The 24,812-nt window shown below is 41.3% G+C and overlaps 1 protein-coding gene across 2 annotated transcripts in view; it reads right to left on the bottom strand.

Moving 5' to 3' along the window:
• RCAN2 (regulator of calcineurin 2) overlaps positions 1-21,246 on the bottom strand; it is an 83,828-nt gene extending 62,582 nt beyond the window's left edge. The window contains exons 1-2 of one of the 2 annotated variants that reach the window (XM_083858243.1): positions 21,171-21,246; positions 13,310-13,541 (exon numbers count right to left, since the gene is read on the bottom strand). In XM_083858243.1, the coding sequence (XP_083714369.1) occupies positions 13,310-13,539 (230 nt within the window). In that variant the 5' untranslated portion in view covers positions 13,540-13,541; positions 21,171-21,246. The remainder of the gene's footprint in view (positions 1-13,309; positions 13,542-21,170) is intronic. The other variant, XM_083858242.1, reaches the window with a different exon arrangement.
• Positions 21,247-24,812: the final 3,566 nt, after the last annotated feature.

Here is a 24,812-nt window from a genome sequence, read left to right as displayed (position 1 = left end):
TAAACTACTCTAGGGTCTAACTAAACTTCTCTTTGGCCCTTCTCTCAGCTTTGTTACTAAATTAGGTGTAGGCACCTATTTATACCACTTTACCAGGTAGTCAGAAAGGACAACAGAACCTATTTTACCAGGTTTCCAAGCAAGCACAACACAGAAATTATTTCAGTCCGACTTCCTAGTTATATACAGGATACCACAGATGGAATAAACACATGAAATGAGTAAAGACTTCAAAAATAAAGATGAAATATAAAGATAAAATGCCAGAAGCCAAGTTCAGGTGCTAAGTCACAATACACTGTGGAAATTAAGATCTAGGTCCACCAATCAGCAAAAACATTGCAAAAGATATCTGATAGTAATAATTCCTCTGTAACACTATTCTGCAGAGCTGGAATGAAACACATTTAAGGTGAACACTTTTCTAACTCCACAAAACTAGCAAGGATCAAGAAATGCATTTGTATTTAATATCCCAGTGGTGGGGAATTTAAAACTACATTCCTTAACACGTATTATCTTTTCCTCTTCCAACAGCAAGTGCTGTGTGGTGCAGGAAGGAGTCAGCAGATGGCACCCATGAACCAGAGCACACACACCCTGATGGCCTTTCCCTCACACACAGTGGGCTGGGTTATCCACAAAAACCTGGGACTTCTTTCTGTACCAGCCAGGATTTTCCCTTACACCGTGTAAATGGTCTAAGTGTGTATAAATCAAGTTTACCTTCACTACCAAGGTGACTTGGTGCACAATCATCAAGTGCAAGGAGACATCAGAAAGAAGTGGAACAGTGCTTCTCACTTTCTTAATTTTAATCTCAAACTCCTCAATATCAGTGTTTTTACTCCAGTTTCCATCAGTTTCTGTGCAAGAATGCCAGTTGCAAATATTCTCTTTCACCTTGCTAAACACACACCTTTAGATACAACCTCAAAAGATAAAAAATTAAAACAAAATCAACATGCAGGTGGCAACATAGGTCAAAAAACCAAAAGACATTAGAAAGAACCTAAAATTCTCTTAAAAATCAGTACCACAATAATGACACAACTCATGTTTTTTAGGTCTGGGGTTAACAGCAGTCCTTATGCTACAAGAATGTGGATAAAGGAGAGCTGAAGGTCCCTCAATAACAAAATAAGGTAGGGAGGGCATAAACTGCTAATGTAAAAGAAAAAGAAAGACAGGTACCGAATATTTCAAGGAGACTGGACTACCCAGAAACTCAATACTGCATATTTGCAGTACATAAATCACCTAAAACTCTAAAAATGTCACTGTCTGCACACGACTTTCACCTTATAAAGGATTTTCTGAAAATCCAGTGCCTGTTATTGTTCATGTTCAGACTCCATCACCAGTTCTGCCTTTCAGTTATACCACTAGAAAGTGGTTAGTTTTTTACATAAAACTAATTTTCATACCAAGTGCAGATCTCTGCAACACTTTTTTCTTCTTCTTCCTCCTGTAAGTTAAAGAATAAACAGGCTGGAAAAATACAGGGTTGTGCTGGGAATGGAAGACACAGAAAAATCTCATCTTCACTCAAGCTACTGATAAGGTGTACATCCATCTCTTTCTGTTTCAAGACTGACAAATATCAGATAAGGCTTTAATTCTTAGACCTGAAGTAAACACATGGAATACAGACACGTAGCTCGGACCAGCTATTTTAAGCAGTGGCTTTTATTGTCACCACATGGCGTCAATCACATCATACATTTTAGATCAACAGAAAGACTGTGATGCAGCAGGGTTCTGAATAGATAATCAGAACTGCGCTTCACTACATGACAGCTCCACCAAAAAAATTCTCAAAATCTAAATACACACACAGGACAAACTGCATCTGCTATATGTAGGCCACAAACCAGCAGGGAGTCAGAAAAACGTCCATTCAGAACTCTAAGAGGGATAGATTAAGACAATAAAACAATCTCTTTGGGAAATACTTATTAAAAGGCATAAACTTTTTTTTATTTAAATCATTTGAAACTAGGATATAAAAAAAGAAAGATTATCTTCCTAATAAACACTCCTGTACCATTGGTGCTGTGTACTTTTCCCTCTTAACTGTGAGGCAAACAGGAGCAATCACAGGAGCAGCTGCATCACAGAGCACACAGCAGGCAGAATATACACCAGGTAAAGAAATACCAGAAAGGAAGATTTGTAGTTAAAGATGCAAAAGATAAAGGGATTTCCAGGAGGACAGAGGAAGGAAGGACAGCCTAACAGCATTCTGTAATGTATTTCTACAGGTCCTGTTGACAGCAGCAGACTTTAAAAGAATTTGGTCTGTGACCAAATCCCTAAAGTCAGTTTGAAGCAGTCTTGCACGTTTATTCAGAGGAACAGGATCACCAGTATGTAAGAACTGAATGCGTCCAGAAGTTATTCATTTAACCATCTAATGTTATATATCCTGAATTGTGTTTCGGCTTGTTAAAGACACATTGCTGGGAGAATCCACCCAGAAACTTTGCAAAGGCAAAAAAGTGAAAGCAACGAGTGCCAACTTATTGATGTACATTAAAAATGTTTGATATCCCACAGAGGGCAGCCTCTGAGCTGTGTCAGTGCTCTCAGTTTGTACATGACCCTGTCCTAGGAACTCAAAGGAAACCAAGTAAAAATAACTCCAGTCCCCAAAACTGGCAGAAGGCTGATTCAGGTGGCCCTGTGTGCAACACCACCTCAGCTGTGTGAAACACCCATTCCCTCCTCTTCAAGACTGATGGTATTTCAGCCTGAGTGAATTGACTTTGCTTCCAGTCAGGGATACCACAAAATCCAGCTGTTTAACAAAAACAAAACAAGACAAAAATAAGACAAAAAAAAAAAAAAACCCAAAAAAACCCAAAAATCTTTCAAGAAGAAATAGAAAAAAATAATCAGCACCCAAAAGAGTAATGAAGAATAAAAATGGGAGAAACATGTGTTTCTTGACTTCATCATGGCTTTTTTAACCCATGGTACACACCGGTCTGATATTGAGGCCTTAACACAGGGGACATCTCCCTCTCCCCATTCAGGGCTGGTACCTCATTTTCTCAGCAACTTCTGAAGTTCCCAGATGCTCTTCCCTGGTAAACCAGGCAGACACTGGAAACACAGGGATGAAACCATCAGATTTCTCCCCAGTACTGGTTCCAGTAATGTGAAGTGGAAAATTTCTATATTCTGCAGTCTTACCATGTCTTTATGCTTTTTTAACTCACCACAAAGCCAGGTAAAGACAACATATACAGAATTGAGTCCACCCTGCTGTAATGCAAGAGTTGCTTTCATTATTCTCTTTCCAGAGATACTGTATTTTTTCCCCTATTTTACTGTCTTCCTAATTTCCAGCTCATCAGTCCCTATCACATGGAAGGCTTCTTTTATCCCTCTGAGACAAACACATTACATCTACCATATCTGCAATGCCTCTGCTTCTGGATTAAGTTTCAAAGCCCAGTACAAGAAGTTATGTAACTTAAGCAGGGTAGAGTGTCCAGAAAATGCAATCGAATTAGAAGAAAATAACCTAAAAGTAATCACATTAAACCAAGACAATTTTTAAAAGTACATTTACACACACTACACTGGAAACTGAGAACTCAAACAAAATCCTCAGTGGTGGAATGGTATCAGCAGATCTTGTTGCCTCAGGATTGGACCTGAGAACAAAACCATGGAGAAATCTTTGCGCTACTGCAGCAAATGCTAAAATTTCCATCAGCTGGAAAAGAATCAGGAAGTCATCTGGCACAGAAGAAAATTTGTTTTCAAATGCACAGAAGTAATTGATAATTCATATCACCTTGATTCAACTATGAACTCTCACCTTTGTACTCAAATCTGTTGCAGATTCTTTCTTAATTAATGCCACAATTTAAAGCCAGAATCTCTCCCTTCTCCACCCTGTATTTTCTCATACCACCTCCCCATCCTCCTCATTTTCTAAGACAATACTCCTCGCCAAGAAGTATTTTTACCCACCTCTATTAACCATTAGTTTATTAATGGAATTTATCTCTTGCAGAGTGTTAGCACATATTTTGTCTGAAATATTTGAGAAATTCCCTTAAATAAGTGGTAATTAGAGTTTTAAATTTACAGTTTTGAATGTGATTAAACCATAAGGTTGCTTCTGTAAATGCAGTGTCTTTATGCACTGCTAATGAAGGCTGAGCTTCATTTAGCAGCCTTTTCCTTGGGCCAGAAAACTGATATCAGAACTTGTGGCTGGATTAGGACCTCTGATGCTATTAAAATAAAGAACAGCTGCTGCCCTAACCACATTAGAATGGCTTTGCTGCACTTTTTGATTACTATCTGCTAGAAAAACAGGATTTTTGTTGACTTCAGAGTGACAGTTTGCTGGAGGGAGAAGGGCAAAACTGTGTTTGATTATTAGCAGATATTTGCTGATAAGAACTACTTAGTGGAACAAACCAAAGACTTTTCTACAAATTACATAAAGACAGCTTTTCCCTTTGGGAGATGTAGCTCTTGCTTGTGTCAGCAGATACCAGAAGGGTTGACTTCTTCCTTTAATATGCAATGTGCCAGCATGAGTTTCAATGAGACCCAAGGAAGCTCCTGCAGAGTTCATGGCTGCGCTTTATTCCAAGTGTGACCTGCTATCTTATCATCTTTGCTTTTATTGCTTTATGAAAACATGCCATGCCTTAAGACTGCCAGACAAGAAAAAAAAGGGAAAAAAAAAACAAACAGGAATAACACTGGTCAAGAATAGCAAGTATCACCAGTTACAATAAATCTTACCATCCAGAAAACAATATATCCTGCTATTATCCTGGAGAAGAAAGGCTCAATATTCTGTGTACTTGCAGCCAAACTCCAGTATTTTCAAGAAGGAAAATCAGAAGTAAAACTCTACCAACATCAAAACTCAGCAGAAGTCCCTGGCTGAACCCTTGTTCCAGCTAACCCTGGTGGAGTTCAGAGGAAAGCCACACCAGCCTCAGTGTTCCAGGCTCAATCCAACTTCCCCGAAGATCAAAAGGCATTTGAGTCCAGGAACTTAGTTCAACCTATTACAGGAAACAGACAACTGCCATGTGGAATAGGAACCTAAATTTGTATAGTGTTTAGGGGTATTTAAATCAGACCTACCCACAGTTTATTCTACAGTGGCCATTGTGCTGGAGAAAGGAGTAATTAAGAGGATGATTTTTTACTGACTTAGGCACAAGACCTTGCAATTCCCCATGGCTCCCAGAGCCTGTTCACTCATGTCATAACAGAAGGTCCCCATAAACCCTGGTATGGATTTACTAACACCTTTGTTAAAATGCCTCATTTTCCAAAAGTCTGTATTTTAGCAGAACTCGTAAGAAAATTATATCTTTAAAAAAAAAAAAAAAAAAAAAAAAAAAAAAGGAAATACCCTGAATGGTCCTTTCCCAGGAAAGATTTCCCACCCACCCTGGTTTGAGATAACACATTCCCTCTAGACTGCAGAGAAGAACACAGCCACAGAAAGCCAACACTAGAAGAATTTTTCCATAGTTGCTCTTAAGGAAAAAAAGTATGTTTCCAAATTTAAAAAGCAGACAGTAACTGCTGTCGTGTGTGTTCTGGAAAGAACATTAATCAGGTTATTTTTGTAATTTACAAACAACTAGTATAGTTGAATGCTTTGAAGCACTACTTCAGATTTTAGCTGCAAGGAACACAGCCTACCTTTAACCCAGTTGGTCTTTTGCCAGGCACGTTCTCCCATTGATTCAGGGGCATTTGTGCTACCAAGAACATTGTGCCTGGATGGGAAAATAACCTCAAGTACTGTAACAATTATTAGACAGCATCCACATGACAGACAGTGGCCTTTCAGACCCAGAAATACTTGTTACTATCTTTTTCATTGGCTGAAGGGGTTTTGTTTTGCTTAAAAGAAAACAACACCAGCACCACCAGAAAAACACCAAACCACATTTTCAGAACAGGACTGAACATTGATGCAATTGAGGAATATTCAGAGCTGGGTAATTCCTGCATGCCAACAGCATAATCTCCAGAACAACCCAAGAGAAGATGGAAGGAATGCCTAAAGTAGACTGACAACTCCTTAAAGCTCCTTTGGAAATTCTGCAGATCACCTCAGAGGAAATTACCATCAGGCCCTATATACATACATAAATGCAAGTTGTCTTGTTAAGAGCTACAAGAGCAGCCTTAAATCATCTCCTTATAAATATGCATTGACATTCTGAATATGCAAAACACACCAATCAAAATTAACTCATTTTCTGCCTCTGAACCAGAATGAATACTCAACAGATCCCAAATGTCAATGAAAGTGAACTTGCCTACTGCCCCTTCTCCAGTCAAACCTCAGCTCCTTATGGTTACTTGAGACCTAAGGAGTTCCAGACACTGAGATGCTTTGTGGATCTTTCTGCCAGTCATCTTTAGAGAGTTCACATGCTACACTACATCCAATTTCATGGAGTTACTCTTATCAGAGCTCCTCAACAGAGCTCACACCTGACCTGTGAGCAAAGCACAGGAACAACAGCTACAGGGAGGAGCTGTGACACCACATCCCATTCCATGTGCCAACACAGAGTGGGATAACAAGGTCCAGCAACCACACCAGGAGGTAAAAGGGAGGTCTATGAATGACAAATACAGAATTATAGAATTGTTGGGATTAGAAGGGATCTAAAAAGATGATTTAGTTCCAATCCCTGCCGTGGGCAGGGACACCTTCCAATATCCCAGGTTGCTTCAAGCTCCAACCAAGCTGGCCTTGAACACATCCAGGGATGGGGAATTCACATCTTCTCTGGGCAACCTGTGTCAGAGCCTCACCACCCTCACAGTAAAGAATTAGTTCTTAACATCTAATGTCAACCTACCCTCCCCTTTGGTTTAAGGCTATTTTAAGGCCAAATAGCAACAGCTTTTTCCAGTTGTAGAGAGAACTTGTATAATGAGGCTGAAAAAATCAAGCTTACCACTCCAGCAATCAGATGGAATATCAGATGCAGCGTGAGGAAAATCACAGGTGTTTTCAGACAAAACACTGTTTCTCAGAGATGGTTCACAGAAAAATGTATTTGGAATTCGTTACAGAAAAAAAAATAATTTTATTTTTAAAAAAGAACTTTATATTGCATATTTCTTAAAGCAAGAACAGCCTCCTATAGCTTTATTTTAGCACTTCCATGATTGTACAAAAAAAAAAAAAAGCAGAGCTTGGCTGTCTGCAAACCAGCACCCAGGGGAAAGTGCAAAATAGGATTCCCAGGAGGCAGCTGTGATTCATGAAGGACACTGCTCCTGCAGCTTCTCTTTGTGAGATCTCTGTATTTTCATTTTATTAGATGCATAGAGTCTAGTAAAGAAACACTTCCATTTTCACAGAATGCCAGGGAGTAACAATGGTCCCAACTATAAAGCAGGACAAAGCAAAGTAGGTGGATTCCACAGCATGAGGCACAGTCTGCTTCAAGTGGCAGCTTCTGATAATGTTATCACATCAACCACCACCAACCTTAAAAGGTAGAAAAACTGAAAGTAAAACAAAGCAACAGCAAGTGTACCAGGAAGGCAGAGTGAAGCCTGCATTCCTTTCCAGCCTTGGAGCCTGACTTCATCTTTGCTAGGGTGACCTTCCACTAGGTCCAGGCTTGAATACTAATATTAGACTAAAAAGAAGTGTGCCACCTTCTAAATATAATGATGACTCAACACCTAGAGGCTTCAGTGATGTAATATGAACAAAGAGTTTCTGACTTCACAATCTAGATGCTTAAAATTCAAGTCAAAAGGAACAGATCTTCTTTCCCCTGCAGACACAAAGCCTGCCTAGAGCCTCCCAGAGCATCATCTTGAATTGCCTGTAGGAAAAGGGAACTGAAGAAACATTTCACACATGGCAGCAGACACATTGGCTCCACTTTGTTTAAAAGGAGCACTGAACAGACACATTTCAATTATCTGCTTCAGTCAAAGCATCAGGACAAAGTTTCAGTTCCAGAATTAACATACAAAAGTTAAAGACAACACAGCAGACCAGTGAGCAGTCCAGTGTCTTTCACTGAACCTTAAAAACAAAAATAGCAGCAGGAAAATGGGTTTTGTTGAGAAATCTGAATGCAAGTTCAAAGGAAAAAATGCCCTTACAAGTAAGGCTACAAAGAGCTCTTAAAGCATCACCCTTGGAAAAATATTTCAGCACCCACCTGAGGGAGCCATAAATATTTTTCAGGATCCAAGTTCAATAATACATCTTAAAAAAAGAAAGAAGTCAGAGGAAATCTAACAGAGGCTTCTGCAGTAAGAGCAAGCAATCATCCAATATATGTAAATAAAGTTGTAAAGTGAAAGAATCCCTCATGAAAATAGTAACTGTTTTCATAGTAAAGTCCTTCTATTAAAATAGGATTATCTTTTCCATTGGCTTGATAGTTTGACTTTTCTCCTTCCTGCCCCACCCCACCTCCATTAAGCTCAAGGTTCAGAAAATGCATTTTTAATCACCTTAATTCCCCAGTCTTGCATTCCCACACTGGCCCTCTGCATCAGAATTAGTACACATTTCAACAGATGCTCTCAGAATCACAGACAGGAGGAGGTTGGAAAGGGCCTCTGGAGCTCATCTTTTCCAACCCACCCCTGGCTGAAGCAGGGCCAGCTTGGGTTCAGCTACCCAGGACCATGTCCAGACAACTCTGGAGTATCTCCATGGACAGAGAGAGACTGCACCACCTCCCTGGGCACCCTGTGGTATCACTGCCTCAGTAAAAAAGCATTTCCTGATGTTCAGAGGGAACCTCTTGTGTTTCAGTTGGTGCCTGTGGCCTCTGCTCCTGGCACTTGGCACCACTGAAAGGAGTCTGGATCAGGCCTGTTTGCACACTGTCCTTAGGAGTTCACACACACTGCCCAGATCCTACTGAGCCTTCTGCAGCTCAACAGGCACAGCTCTCTTGGCCGTTCTTCAGAGCAGACAGGCTCCCATCCCTTCATCTCTGTGACCTCCCTCCAGTATATCTTTGTCTTCCTCATGCTGGAAATTCCAGAACTGGAAACATTTGATCAGTGTTTTCTCATGCAGAAATAATAATAGTATCCTCTATTGGTTTAGATTACATTGGCAAGAAAAAGCACTTGGTGGACTTTGGCCATCACTGCCTAGGCAGCTTCACCATAACTAAAATGCTAAGGAACTGATGAATCATTCTTTATCTGAAATAAAACCATCAAGTTTAATTGGTGCTCCTTCCAATTTGAGCCAAAAGAAGGTAAAAAAAGGATCACGCAGCTTCTAAAATGCTTGAGGAAACACATCCTTCCCTCATGAAAACATATTCTAATAATGACAGCTTTGTGTAAGCATCTCCTGAGGCACTGCAGCATCTGAAGAAACCATCCTAAGAGACAAAGATGCTTCACTTTGACAGTGTGTTTACCAGTCCCAGCCTGAAGGAAGTTCGAGTCACAGAACAGAAAGGTTGGTTTTACAAAACAGTGATACATTCATAACAAAAACACAACAAAAGGGTTACTAGCCAGAGTTTAAGGGCTATGGATAGCAATTAACTGCTGAAACACTCAAATACCTACCCTCAGGAGTCTTGGCCTTTGGCTCGCCAACAAAGTTGCTTTATCAGGAAAGCTAAAAGAAGCAGCACCTCCCATTCAGTCACACTACTAGCCAAAAGTAAGTGTCAATTTTGTCACATTTTGCTCACACATAAATAGTCCCATCAATATGGCAAAACCCAGGGTTAAGGCAAAATTTTATTTTTAGCTTCTTTACAATAAGATTTCCATGACCCAACCAAGTCAGTGCTGTACACTCCAAAACACTAAATTAATCTGCCCCTACCATTAACAGCTTTATGCCAAAACAAATGATTAGAACAGAGGACAGTGACAGGGGCACAACCGAATGTGATCCCAGCTTTGCAACAGATTATCCTGTTGGATAATCTCCTCACCTTTGCTGGATTTTAGGAACTAAAAAGCTCTGTATTTCAAGCACACTGTAAAGAAGATACAATTTCATTTTCCATAGGAAGGTGCAGGCTGCCCATGATGGGAGCAGAGATAAACAAAGCCACCTCCCCTCAGCTGTAACAAGCTGTTAAAACATCCTGCACAAATCCTTAAATGCCCATATTATTGATCCAGTTATCTGGGGCATCCTCCTGATCTAAGCACACATTTCTTTCCAAGAACACAGCCTGGAAGGTAGGGAAATATTTTTTGACCAGATGCTCTGTTAGTGAAGCAGGATCAGTTGTAGGTAGCATTAATCTATATTCCCCTTTTCTTCAGTGTTTCAGGGCAGTCAGTTCCAAGCAGCTTCCTTGAAGCCTGATGGCGAACTCATCTTCAGATCCCAGAGTCCACAACTCTTCAGGCTCAGGATGGGGAAACCTCAGGGTGCCAGCCAGGAGAAAACCCAGGCCTGTGTCTTTCCTTGCAAAGGACATGGCCTTCAGCTGCCAGAATTCCTCACCTTCAGAAAATGAAAATCTGAACTCAGTCTCCCTGCAGGTGCCATCATTGCTTTTGACAGGAGACAGAATCCCTTCTAAGAGGGATTGTAGACACAACACTGGTGAAAGGGTATTTCTGACACAGGACTCAGAACAACCCAAATCAGATTATCCCCAGCACAGGTGTACCTGCTGCCCGTAGCTGCTGCAAGTCCACATTCCAGCAGAGTCTGGAATTCACCCTGTATCTGATACAAAGGATTTAAATGCCTTCATATTAAAACCTGTCTTTAGTGAGCATATTGCTTAGATATTAGAGTGTTAGAAGTTTGAACTTGATGTTTCAGCCCCTTAGACACTTCAGATAATGTAACTTTAGTACTGACAGAATAACTTCTTTGCATTAAAGCTGTTCCATGCTAAAGCCACTCAGAACTTTCCACACCAAATCAAACCAACCATTTACAATGAGGGGTTTCTCTGGCTTCCTTTACTAGCTAAGTTGTAACTTCCAATCATACCTTTACTTTCCTCCTAAAGTGCAGGTCAAGTGTAAAAATGAAAAATATATTACAAAAAGCTTTACTTTCTGTAGAATGAACACCACAATTAAACAATTTTAGATATAACCATTACTGTAGTACATATTTTTTAGAAGTTTAGTGTACTATTACATATGCTTTGGATCAATACATAATTGAAGATATGATTGTTGGCACCGTTTATGAATAGTGATCATGTGAGATTTTAAAATTTAGCTTTGCAACTTGACAACATTTTATTTTGAATTCATGTGTGCCCTTATCTTGCAGCAACAGTTATTAATAGAAAGGATTATGGGTATTAATCAACTGGGAACACAAGTACACGTTCTACAGGAATAATAAAAACCATAATCAACTCCCCAGGTTCTTGGATTTAATGAGAAATCTGAAGGTAATCCTGTCTCGTTAAACAGAGACTTAGAGGAGTAACCACTTACCTGCAAACAGAGCTGCTCAACCCCCAGCACGGACAGGGCATTCACAGACCCTCACGTGGCTCAGCACATCCACCTCCACAACCCAGCTGCTATTCTTAAGACACATCCTTAAGTCCTGCAAGTCTTTGGGGATTGCTATCCCACATACTTACATAATCACCCATTCCATTTTCTAACTAAGCCATCAGCTAAATACCAGAATACAGCTCTCAAAAGGGAAAGCTCAGGAGCAAATGGGGATAGAATCTCTCTGCAGGGTGGAGAGAGAGAGAGAGATTCTCTGCTTCCAGGTGGGCTTCTGTTTTCTTCCTTTAAAACTGGACTTTCAAACCCCTTCAACTTTAGTCGAGTGCATTACCAGATGGTGAGAAAATTCTGGGAAATGGTAGAATGTAAATGCAAGATGCTTATTAGCAAAAGGCCTATTCAATAAAATAGGGCACTGTTTTTCAGAATTGCAATTTGGAGTGTAGAATTCTAATATAGAAGTGCCCATTCTAAAGCTCATATCACAGCACTAGTCTATATTATTCGAACATACACAAGAGAAAAATGCCTAAAAAACTAAACCCAAATAATTCCACTTGTGCAGCCTCACCAGACATCACTGTCAGTACCTTTATCAGGCAGCCTGTGTCCTTAGAAGTCTTGTTTTATTGCTCTTTTATCTGGTAATCCCCCCACTAAAAAGTTATTGTCCATTCTGGCCAGCTCTGGTCCCAGTGCTTTTGTGGTTTTATCGGAATACCTCAGACAGTTTCAGGCAAAACCCACTGTACCACTGCCAGCTTGTTTCTGAATTGAAAATTCTGAACAGGACACTCAAGTAGCTTTAGATGTGCCCATAACAATTAGCTCAGACTCATTTCATCAGACAATAAAGCCCCAAGCTATCAGTTTTATATTCCTGAATATCAGTTTTATATTCAGAAAGAATACTAGACTAAGAAACAGGAACTGAACACTTCCTGCAAGAGTTGATTTGTTGTTATTATTATTATTATCTTAAGACCATGTTGTTCTCAGCATTGTTTTAGATAATTGCAGAGTTCAAAGTATTTTCATAAAGCTTCTCATGTCTTTTTATCTAGAAAATCTGAAGTGAATGACAGTGAGAACACAGTATTACAGATAATTTAAAACACATCAGACCTTATCTCTCTTCTCTACAAGTACATAAAAGGAGGTTGGAGTGAGGCAGGTAATGGTCTCTTATCCAAATTAGCAATCAGTAAGACATAAGGAAAAGGTCTCAAGGCATGCCAGGGGAGGCATAGCTTGGATATTAGGAAAAGATTATCCACCAAAAGGGTTGTCAAGCACTGGAACAGGCTGCCCAGAGAAGGGGTTGAGTCACCAGCCCTGAAGGGGTTTGAAAGATTTCTACATGTGGCACTTGGGGACACAGTTTAGTGGTGGGCTTGGCAGTGCTGGGCTAATGCTTGGATTCAATCTTAAAGGTCTTTTCCAACCTAAGGATTCTCTAATTCTGTGAGAAAATACAGAAAGGCAGCCTCCCATCTCAGTGATCTGTGATCAGCAAGCAGAAGCAGCCATCACACATTTGACTTTACCATTCCCACCATCTCTGCAGCCAAGGTTGCCATGAAGACACAAACCTCCATTTCAGTGTTCTGCAAATCTCAACAAAAGAAAAACATTTTTTCATTACCTCAGCTGACAAAAAGCCTTTTAAACTCCTGAAATAAACATCAAAGCAGAATTGTTGCCACCTCAGAAAGGAGTCATATTTGTGATCAAGTTTTGTTGCATGGGACAGATTAAACTGTTTCACTGACTGCAATAAACAGATATAAAGCATAGGTTTATCTTACAGGAAAAACTTGGAAACAGACACTGTACCTTACTGTCCTCATCCTCAAACACGGACTGGTGAACGTTACAGGCGAAGAGAGAATTCGGGAGATCATTGAAATCAATTATTTCATGAAAATCTTCCTCTGCAAAACATCTCTTCAGGCCATTGTCTCCATTGATAGAGTAGAGTAGGAACTGTCCTCCATCCTCTGGGATGCAGCCATAGTGGCCAAGGCCCCGCTGTCCAAAGACGTAAGAATCTCCCCTCATCCCTGGCAGCACAGAGAAGAGAACATCACATAGTTACACTACATATTTAAACACTTCACATATACAAGGTAACCCAGAGATTCTTAAGTTTGCGGGCTCTGTTTGTAGAAAGCAAATTTCACACTATTCCAAGGCAAAAACTGGCCTCTGGCAACAGGGCACTAAGACCAGTCTCATCAAGGTTCAAACAGGGACTTGGCTTTAACTCCATTTATTAGCACAGAAAAGGCCTAAACATACCAGTACAAGCTTCTGAACTTAAGGGTCCCTTGCCCTGTGAGAAAACACTGGGCTGTATTTGGGTTTAAGAGAACCATGTTTGTTACTGGGAGGGCTGCTGATGCTTCTGAGTCTGCAGCCAGCTCAGGAAGTATAATACCCAGGGTAAGAAGAACTTTGAAAAGAACTTTGAAATTTAAACCAAGCATAAAAAAAAAAAAAAAAAAAAAAAAAAAAAAAAAAAAAAAAATCCTTATGGAAAGGAGCATGAACATAGCATCATCAAAAACCAGTACAACCATACAACCAAGAGACATCTCTGCTACAGCCAATTTCTTCTACAGTTTAAGTACAGAACTTACACTGGTTTTAAAAGCCCATTAGCAATTTCTTTGCACATAAATCACATCAGGAAGCAAATAAAGTTAAGGGAAGAGGGGACTCAAGATGACCTTCAGCACTTTTAGCAAAGTCCTGCTGATTGTGGAGCCTTTATCAGTATAGAAATGTAGTTTTAAGGCACACAAAATTATGGGCACACATAATGACCCCATACATTGAATGGTATCACTATTGTTGTTATGAGAGGAAGCTTCATGCCAGCCAAAGGGAGTAAATCAAGGTCCAATTAATGATCAGTGTGTTAATTAGTATAAAATCAGGTATTTAGCATTCCTTAGTAGACATCAACCTATCCCATCAACAGAGCCCAGTAAGTTAACTAGAAGTTTACTGGATAATAATCTACCCCCTTTTATTTGTTTCTTTCAATAACAATATGCAATCATTAGCTGCTGTTCCTCCTAACACAAACATTTAGAGAGTTACATAAACTCAGCAAGCTCATCTGTTCTTCTCTGCCCTTGCTCTCTTGAATACTTGCTATTCTCTATAAATAGCTGTAAATATTAGCTCAAACACACTATATAGGACTGCTGTCCAAAATTAAACCATATGGGTTTATTACACTTAATCTCAGTAAAGCTGAATTATGGAGCTAATTTGCCATGGCTGTGCCTTTCATATAACCTCTGCTCTGAAATGAGATTAGGCTGATGACAGAGCACATCATTCCATAACATAAGGTTATGGAGATATCAGTAATTGTTATTGCTGGAGTCTCAGGGCTAATGACAGAAGTTCTCAAGTACACAAGCCGAAGCCATCCCCAAAAGTACTGTGTTAACCTGAGGAGGGGTTTTCAGGCTATCAAATACACACTTTCCTTTCAACAGCTCAGCCCACTATTAGCACAACTACCTCCAACTAATTTCAGCTTAGAAATTAAATTCTAATTGGAAAGAAAAAGCCTTAACAAATGGCAGAAGAGATGGCTACGTGTTCAGGAAGTGTAAGAGAGCTCACCATCACAGCAACATTGCCTTTGGTATTTGAACCAACTCACTTAAGCTTTCTACCACTGTACATTTCATGGTAAACACATCCAAGGAAAGAATGTCTAAAGAAATGTCTAAAGAAATCCTCAGAGCAGCCACAAACTTCACATCAGAATGCAGCATTTTCTCTAGCAAAAAGCTTTAATAAATCATCTCCTCCAAAAACAATCATCTCTAAGCATGTTTGTCATCATGTCTAGCCTGTGTCATTAGCTTTATGGAAATGAACCTCAAGCCCAGTGTGTTACAAAACACAATTTACATGGCAGGACAGACTTGTGCCAGGCTGTGGGAAGAATTTCATTCACAACAGGCAAACAATTTGCAGCCAGGGAAGACACTGCCCATCTGAGAGTCACACTGGAGACACTGAAGTTGAAGGAATTTGGATTATGAATGTTAAAGCTAACAAGTTTCATACCTCCTTTCCCAAGGCATAACAGAGCTAATTCTGCAGAGAAGCAAAGAATCTCAATTGACAGAAAAGTCTCTAGGCTTCCTCACCAAACAGTTGTTTATTGTTCCCTCCTGGGAGAGCCATATTATAATAAAGTACTACATAGGAAAGCTTTTAAGTTAGAAATTCAGCAAAAGCACTATGACAAACAACAAAACAAAACAGGATTTTAAGTTACAACCACAAAGCTCAGGTTTTTAACCAATAACAAAAATAAACATATGCTGCAACAGCCAGAATGAGAAATTAATAAATATTTACATCATGTGGCAGTAGTCTTGTTCTGCTAGAGCTCCTGGATAGGAAAAAGGTTTGTTTGGGTTTTTTTTCCCCAGCCAATTATTGAGACATTTTTGCCCAATGGGACTTGGGTATCAGCCAAGTCTTTTCAAGAAAGTCACTGTCTCACAGGCCTTTTGACCAGGTCTTTTCCCAGAGTTGCAGGTTGGTGTCTGTGCCTGCACAGGAATCTTCTAGTTCTGATTAGTGTTCCCACCACCAGCAAGTCAACTTATACTTCTTGAATCCTCTGCCCAATTTATGATGGGATGGTTAAGAACACCTGTATGCAGTAACTGCTGTTTGCCAGATTTTCCTTAGCCATGCTCTGCACCATGGAAAGCACCACAGTTAAAATAGAAATACACTAATTAAATACATACATGTTCCCCAAGAGAAATAAACTGCCTGTGAGTCTGAGCTCAACAATAATCAGAGAGGACAAGCATACTTGAATCAACAACATTTGTTAGCAGACTTCAATCAGAGATTATCCTCAGGCATAAGATGGAAATGTTACATTTTTCCATATTATGAATAATGTTACACATACAAAAATTGACATAAATATGTAAAAAGTCATAATTACATATCCATAATTATGTCTGCCAAACCTTAAGGCTCAGGTATGTTGTTGGTAGTGTTTTGTGGATTCTTTGAATTTACTTAGCCACTTCAGGTAGTCCTCTGTCAAGAAAATCCACATTCTCTTTTCAATTATTCAACTAATTTAGAACAAAAGAATTTACATTTCAAATCCCTTAAAACAATTAACTCTAAGTCATGTATCATCCAAGAGCTGGATTCCCTTGTAAAATAAGCCCAATTAAAAGTAATCTTTTATGTTACAATAACACAATCATTGGATCACATTCCCATTTATGTTAAAGCTCCTTTCCACAGCTTCTCGCAAAATAAGTTAAGTTTATCCCTTTAGGATCCTTTTTATATTGAAAAAAAAATAAAAAAAATAAAAACACAAAACACCCACATAATAGAAAACTGTACCTATCTTCCTTTTAAAATGCAATGAGTTCAAATCAAGTTATGCATTTGCTTCTCCCTTCCCAAATCAGATTTTACAAATACATGAGATACCAGAAGTCACCATACAGAATTTCAAAAGAACTGGCAATGCCATTTAAAAAACCAATAAAAATGCACTAATACAGGCACTATCCAGCACCAATACTGATGCTAAATTATCCAAAATCTTAACTGGGATCATGACTGCAAACTCTGTCAGAGAAGTGTAGGACACTGAGGCAGATTCAAACCTGAGCCAAACAACTCCATATAACTTCCAACTAAAGCTGAGCACTTTATGCCACATCCATTTGTTCCCTTTACTTAAGACACACCCAAATGTTACCTGTGTTATTTCTGAATTTGGTGGAAGGTTTGGACCCTCAACTTTTAACCCTTGGAGAGCCACAGCAGCCACTTCCCTCCCAGACCCTACACATCACTTCACTCTGATTTGGGTTACTTGAAATTTCTCCTCCTGTGGTCCAGGTGGGCAAAGGTTTCTAATTTGGGATAACTCCAAACACAAGGCAAACACTCTTCCCACTGGCACAGATCAGGTCATGTCAGTGTTCAGTTTTTTGTGACCAAAATCTCCGTAGAGATTCCATGTGGGAGCTCAGTGTTCATTCTGTTACCTCACTATTTTTAGACACAGTACACGTCTAATTAAAATTAACAGAGGCCAGCAGAAAATTATATTCAGTGAAAAACAGCAGTAGCTCACTGAAGTTTCTCTTTGAAATATTACACTTATTTTATAATATTACAAATATAATAAAACTGAAAGGGCAAAGATGTACATCTTCTCATGCAGTCAGATCCCTGCAGAGCCAAAACCTTCAGCAGAAATTGTATTGAATGAAGATAATTTGAGTGTATGAAGAGTCTGAATGGACCAATGCCTTCTATTTCACTCTGCATTTATAGATTTATCCACTGTTTTTATGGAAACTAATAAGGCATTTCCTTGGTGAACATTTCCCTGTGTGCAGAGTTTTTAAAAAGAATCCCTGAGGGACATCAAGAAACAGGCACATATCTCTTGAAATCACAAGGAAACTTTACTTTTTTTTTTATTAAACACTGCTTGCCATGACAAACAACATGACTAAAAATAGAATAAAGCAAACAAAAAGTTACAAATAGAAGCTTTAAATATAATCACTATAAACTAGAAATATTATTGAGTCCTGAGTGCAAACCTGGAAACCATAATCTGCAGGAATTAAGAAAATTTGGAGAAAAAAAAACAAAGCAAGAAAAGTTACAGTTGCTTTTCTAGAAGAGTCCAGGAGAAGAGTAGGGATTCTATTGTAGCTCCTACTGAAGAAAAAAAATAAAACAGCCCCAGAAAAGCAATTTTTACCATAATTCAAAGGCAGAAGAGAGGCAGGAGGGGGGGAAATCAAACCCAGTGAATAAGATTTTACTGAAAGAATAATTTTTTACTTAAAATATTCACTGACTTTATAGCAGCAGAGCCACCAGTTTCAGTGGTGTCTGCCCAGGGCTGGCTGCATCTCCTGCTGAAGCCAAGTGGCCCCACACCGAAGGCTCTGTCAGAAAGCACAAATGTAACAGGGAAGGTCACACAGTAACTTACTGGAATTTCATTCCACTCTGCACAATGAACACTGGAGATGAGCATTATTTTTAATGGTGCTAATTCTTCACTATGGAAAGCTCCTATGGACTTAAATAGAGGCTTTTTACTTAATTAGAAAGAGCAGAACTGGACCTCACATGACAGGATTAATGAACCTTTGCTGAGTCAAAAGCAACAAGGACTGTGGTGTCCCCCTCCCACAGCTTCACTCTGATCCCCCACCTGGGGAAACTCCCTCACAGGAATCAAAATTACCAGTACAGGGAAATCCACTCACATCTGAGCTCCAGTTTGGTTAACACCACACAAAAACAGTGCCAATCTCCACTTTCCCTCTTACAAAAGTGGCAGATATGAGGAAGAGGATTTTAATTTTTTTTTTCTCTAAATGCTAACGGGTGCAAATCCCAAATGTTCTAATCCTTTCCATTGACATTCTAGCCGCATTAAATTTAGCTGAGACTTTGGAACTATTTTTGGAAGCTTTTAACATCCAAAGGGACTATTCAGTTTTATTCCTCCAAAGCAGGACTGGTCAGCTCAAGCAGCCCAAGACATGCACATCACCCTGAAGGTTCAGCTGTGCCTCCCACACCGGGGATGTGTCCTGAGACCACAAAGGGACTCATTTGGCATTGCCCTGCTGAGCATCTGCATCTCCAGAGCTGGAGAAAACAATCCAGGAGGCACCAGTGAACCCAACCAAGACAAAATTCCAGCCCCGCTGCACAACAGGAAGGTGGTATTTTGGAGCAGCCAATGTCAGGTGTGAAGATTGTGCTGTTCTTAAAGTCAAGAAGCTGAGCTTCGATCAATCGGGGCACTACAGTAACCATGGCAACATTAAGGTATTCAAAGAACAAAAAAAAAAAGAAAAAGCCTCCCCAAACACAAAGAAACCAGAACAAGCTTCCTAATCACCTTCACTTGGCCTCTATGCTAATCTATTTAAAGCAAGCCAGTTTTATAAGGGGCACACAGCATTAGAGCTTCACTGGCCTTCAGCCAGAGCTGTCACCTCACACAGGGGTCAGTGGAACACTCGTTCAGCAGCCCTCCAGCCTGTAACCTGAAATTCAGAACTGTGCCCCAAATCTTACCCAGAACTACCTGCAATAGGAGCCATTCACAGGGCTTAGAAGACAATCGGGATACAACGATGACTTGGAATAAAACTTCAAAGTTTCCTCCTCTAAAAGGATTTCCTGCTAGCACAATCCAGTAATTTATAAATAAATAAGTAAATAAATAAAGGACACCAAGGCAATGACAAACGTTTTTGACACAAACAATGACAAACCAAGCTACTGACTCTGAATACAAACCACAATACTTTTGGAAGAGCACAGACAAACTATCACACAGCTGACAACTTCTTGGAAGTTTAAGGAGGATAGGACAGATCCTGCTGTTAAAGAGACCAGACCAAAACTAGTTAACAGATATGAAAATTTTCTTCTGTCCTTGTTGATTGAGATGTGTTAGCAGTTTTCTGTAATGTTTTATATTCTCACAGTATTCAGACTTCCATCTGTTCAAGGATGATGGGCAACCACATCATTTAGTTTCACTGCAATAAATGCAGCAGTTTCTTTACACTAATCGTGTGTTTTCATAGAATAGGAGTCTTCCTTTTCGTCAGGGCAGCCACTGTAACTAGCTAAAAGACCAAACCATTTCCAAGGGCAAAACTTGAAAGCCGAAGACAGAAGCTGGTGTAAAGTATAAGCCCTGATTAAACTACAGTTCTCATTTATATGATTTCTTTCAGCTGTATAAACTTACATTTGTTTTTAGGAACCTTCATTAAACTCCAAACTCAAGTAATAAAGGAACACAATATTTTAAAGGGGTACAAAAGAATCTAGGAGAGGTGAGGAAAAAAAAACAACCTCCAAACCAGCAAGTTTGGAGAGGTACCTATTATATAAGCATCAAATGATATTGGCTTGGGATCACTGAATCATAGCACGGTTTGGGTTGGAAGGGATATTAAAAACCATCTCGTTCCAAGCCCCTACCACGGGCAGGAACACCTTCCACTATCCCAGTCTGCTCTAAGCCCCATGCAAGGCTGGCTTTGGACACTTCCAGGGATGGGGAAGTCACTTCCAGGGATGGGGTATTCACATCTTCTCCGGGCAACCTATACCAGTGCCCCACCAGCCTTAAAATAAAGAACTTATTCCTAATATCTAATCTAAACCAACCTTCCTTCACTTCAAAGCCATTCTTCACCCCCTCGGCTACGGCAGCCAAGTTTAAAGCAGCCCGAGAAGAGCCTCTCTCTCTCTGTCTCTCTCAGGGCTCCCGGCGCGGAGCTGCCCGAGCGCCCGGTCCGGGTCCGGGTCCGCATCCCCGACCTGCTCCGGCACGGCCGCAAACCCCCTTCCCACGCCCCCATCCCTCCCTCCCCACGGGCTCCTCCGCATCCCCGCGGGGGAGACACCGGCCCGGCCCCTCCCGAGGGGTGACCGCGGGCCCGCCGCGCATCCCCCGCGCCCCGAGAGCCGCGGGTGGATGGAGCCCCGAGGGCTGCGCGGCGCCGGGGCAGGACCGCGGGGCGGTTGCATAACCCAGGTCTGCGGGACAGCGCTGCGGCCCCGGCGGGGAGAGAATCCAGGGGAGGCGGGCGCGCCCTTACCTGCGGCTCGCTCGCCCGTCCCTGCCCGCCCGGAGTCCTCCGCGCCCAACGCTCCCTCAGAGCGCCCCGTGCCCGCCCGCGCCGCGCCCGCCAAGGTGGAGGACGGGGCGGCCCAATCAGAAACGCCCTCGCCTAAACAGGCAGGAGAAACCGCCAATGAGAATGCGAGGAGAGCGTTGGTCCCGCCTCCCACAGCATTGGCCACGCCCCCAGTCCCACGGCGACGCGCCGGGAGTCGGTGACCGGCGGGGCCCGTGAGGGGACAGGGGGCAGAGGGGAGGGCACGGGGGATGCACAGGGAGAGATCAGTGAGGCCAGGAGAGCCGGGCAGGGGATGTGTGGGGACTAGGGATGGACGAGGACAAGTGACAGGTGAGTGAGGTCAGGTGAGAGGGACACAGGACACGGTGAGCGGGGCGGGTGAGTGGCACAGGGCAGTGAGGGGACACAGGGGAGCCAGGGCTGGAGGCCCCAGTGACACCCCACACACAGGGAGCGGTAGGAACCAGACAGCGTTTTGTGTCAAAGCTGCCCTCCCTCAAGGTGTGGGTGCCCCCACCCTGAGGGTGAAGTGGGATGGGATGGGATGGGATGGGATGGGATGGGATGGGATGGGATGGGATGGGATGGGATGGGATGGGATGGGATGGGATGGGATGGGATGGGATGGGATGGGATGGGATGGGATGGGATGGGATGGGAGCGAGGAGGGGTGGGATAGTTTAGGGTAGGGGAGAGGTGGGGTAAGATGGAGTGGGGTAGGGACATACAGGATGAGTTGGAATGGGAGTGAAGAGGGGTGGGATGGGTGGAGTGAGGTACGGTAGGGGAGAGGTGGTGTGGGATGGGATGGGATGGGATGGGATGGGATGGGATGGGATGGGATGGGATGGGATGGGAGTGAGGAGAGATGGGGTAGGAGAGGGGTGGGATGGGATAGAACAGGAGTGAGAAGGGGTGATGGGATAAGGTAGTGGAGAGCTGGGGTGGGATGCAGACAGGAGTAGGATGGACATCCTCACAGTTCCAGGGCACTCGCCTCACCATGGTTTTAGTGACAACCCCTCAGGCCCTCCTGTGGTGATGTTGCAGGGGTACCAATTACTCTGGAGGATGGAGCTCCCAAGACCATTTTCCCCTCTGACCACCAACAGCCAAGTGAGCTCCATCTGGGATGGAGCCAGCTCTTCAGGCTAACAGGTGGATCGGGGGTATTTCCCCACTATGGACAATGACAGAAGAAGCATTTTTAGGGTTCTAAAGGAACATCACGTTTACAGTGGGAAAAGGCTGATGCTGGTCATGATTTTAAAAAGAAGAGAAAGCCCTCAGATGCCCCCAAGGCATGTTTTATTAAAGGAAGGGCTATTTTCTCTCTTCCAGCTGCACATCCGAGGCTGCTAAACGTCAGAGGCTAACACTGATTTTCTGTGGTCTCGTCGCTTTGGAATTTAATACAAAGAGATTTAATCAATAGGGTGATACAGAAACGTAAATAGGTTTTTGTAAAGATGGCTTTGAAAATCTATAGAGTGTAATGAAGAACTAGAAGACTCCCATGTAATTATTAAATACCCTCTAAAAATCTATGTAAGGAATAATTCTCCATTAGTTAAAAATATATAAAAAGATGTGTGCCATTTATAGCAGCACTTTCCAATAATAGCAGAAAATAAATGGTGTGAAGAATGAAATCAATAGTGTATCCCACCTCATCTCTGCAGACAGCAAAGAGCAATGCACCGGAGATTGCTGTACTTGTAACAGAAGAGTTGCTTCCTAGTCCCTTAACTAAGGATTGACTTATGCCTTGATGCATATCTGGTTTACACCCCTTTCAGGGTTTCTGCTTCAGTTCTACTTTTATTTTTAAATGTAAAATAGGTAACTTATAATAGTAATTATTATTTTCATTGGTTTGTCCTTGTGCCTAAAATATTGATCTCTGACCATGATCTTACTGCTTTAGGCATTCTGCAGAAGAGTAAGCGAGCTGTGGAACCAAAGATGTCACTATATAAACTAATCAGGTTTTCAATCAAATTATCTCTTGTTGGTTTTTGTCTTGGGAATTAAACCTGGTAGGATATTTTCCTTTGTCTCCATTTATGTGTGTTCCCTTTGCATGATGTGTTATTTTAATATTCTGAGTAGGAAGAGCATCCACGGGGCTTTTTCTGTCCTGTGTTTTATGTTATACAATTTCCTTGTGTCTTCTTATCTCCATCCTCTTAACTTTATCTTGTGTCTCAATTTTTATTAATTTTCATATTGGGAAGAACGTTTTTATTGTGATGAAGCTGCCCTAGCATATGTTTTCATTGTGGTAAAATAGGAATCTCTGCAGTTTTGAAAGCAAGCTAACCCAGGCTCAGGAAAAATCAGGAAAGCCAAGGTCAGCACTTTGGGTTTATATGCATCCAGGCACTATTGCTAAGATGAATGGGAAAAAAACTAAATTCCACTGATTGCAGTGAAATGTCCTTCAAAGTAGATAATTACAAGAATGGCAGCAATTGCAGGATTTGAATATCCCCTGTTACAAGCATTAAAGATTTCTATTAGGAAAGGTCACAAAACAATATATTATTTAGACATGGGAAAATGATGTTGCCAAAATAATAGGATGATAAGATCCTTTGTGGAGTCCCACCCTTCACCCCAGAGCTATTCAGGCCATGCACCCTGTGCCTCTTAAAGGCTGTGACCATCTTCCCACAACCCAAGGCAGTTGCAGAGTGCCAAAACCTGGAGGAAGCTGTAATTCTGGAAAGGATACCAAAGGAGGTGATAAAACAGCTGCTACTTGCAGGATCCACAAGCAGTGCTGTGAGCTCATCCCACAGAACTGAGTGGGAGTTTGTTACTGATATCCCAGAGCAAAGGCTTAGCCCGTCTCCTCCAAATCCTGAGCTGCTCATTATCTTCAGTCTGCACCTGCTTCCCATCTCCAGATTTAATCTGTAAGCAAAAGTGGCCTCTCAAGTGTGCTGAAGCAGCTATGGAGAATTTCAACACAACTGAAGGACTGTAACCAAAAGATTTTGCCCCTTGACAATGTTACCTTGATTTCTGATCATCAAAATACAAATCCTGGCTAAGTCCTGCAGCCTTTGCAGACATTTTGGTGACAAATTCTTCTTTTTTTTCAGAAGAAACAAGTAATGCCTGAAAATCTGTAGATGCTGAAGAAGTCAATGCTTCATCTTTTGCATTTTTGCTCACTGGGATAATCCCAAATTCTTTGGCCAGATATGGATTATGATTTCTTGCAAATGACTGAGTCTGGAGATTAGAATGGATAAAGCAAGTAAAATTAATGTTGACTGTGTCGACATTATAATCTCGATTGTTTCTGTTACTTTTTTAGAACATAAAAAACACAGTTGGATCCATCTAGCTTTGTCTTTTGTCTCCAGCAGCCAAGACTGGATGCTTAGTAAATCAGTATAAAAATAGGCTCTATGTTCTCCTATTTACCTTCTAATTTGCCAGCAACTAGGAATGTAGGGATTTCTGGAACTCATGGTTGAATCCAAGTTACTCCACTTAGTAGCTACCGGTGGTCCTGTTCTCTAGGTGTTTTTAATTCTTTTTGAATCCAGTTGTGGTTTTGCTTTGCACGATGTGCTGTGACAGAAT

This window comes from Zosterops lateralis, assembly GCF_965231275.1.
Source record: "Zosterops lateralis genome assembly, chromosome: 3".
Taxonomy (NCBI): domain Eukaryota; kingdom Metazoa; phylum Chordata; class Aves; order Passeriformes; family Zosteropidae; genus Zosterops; species Zosterops lateralis.
Note: the sequence above shows the minus strand (reverse complement) of the source record. Positions and strands in the feature narration are given on the sequence as shown.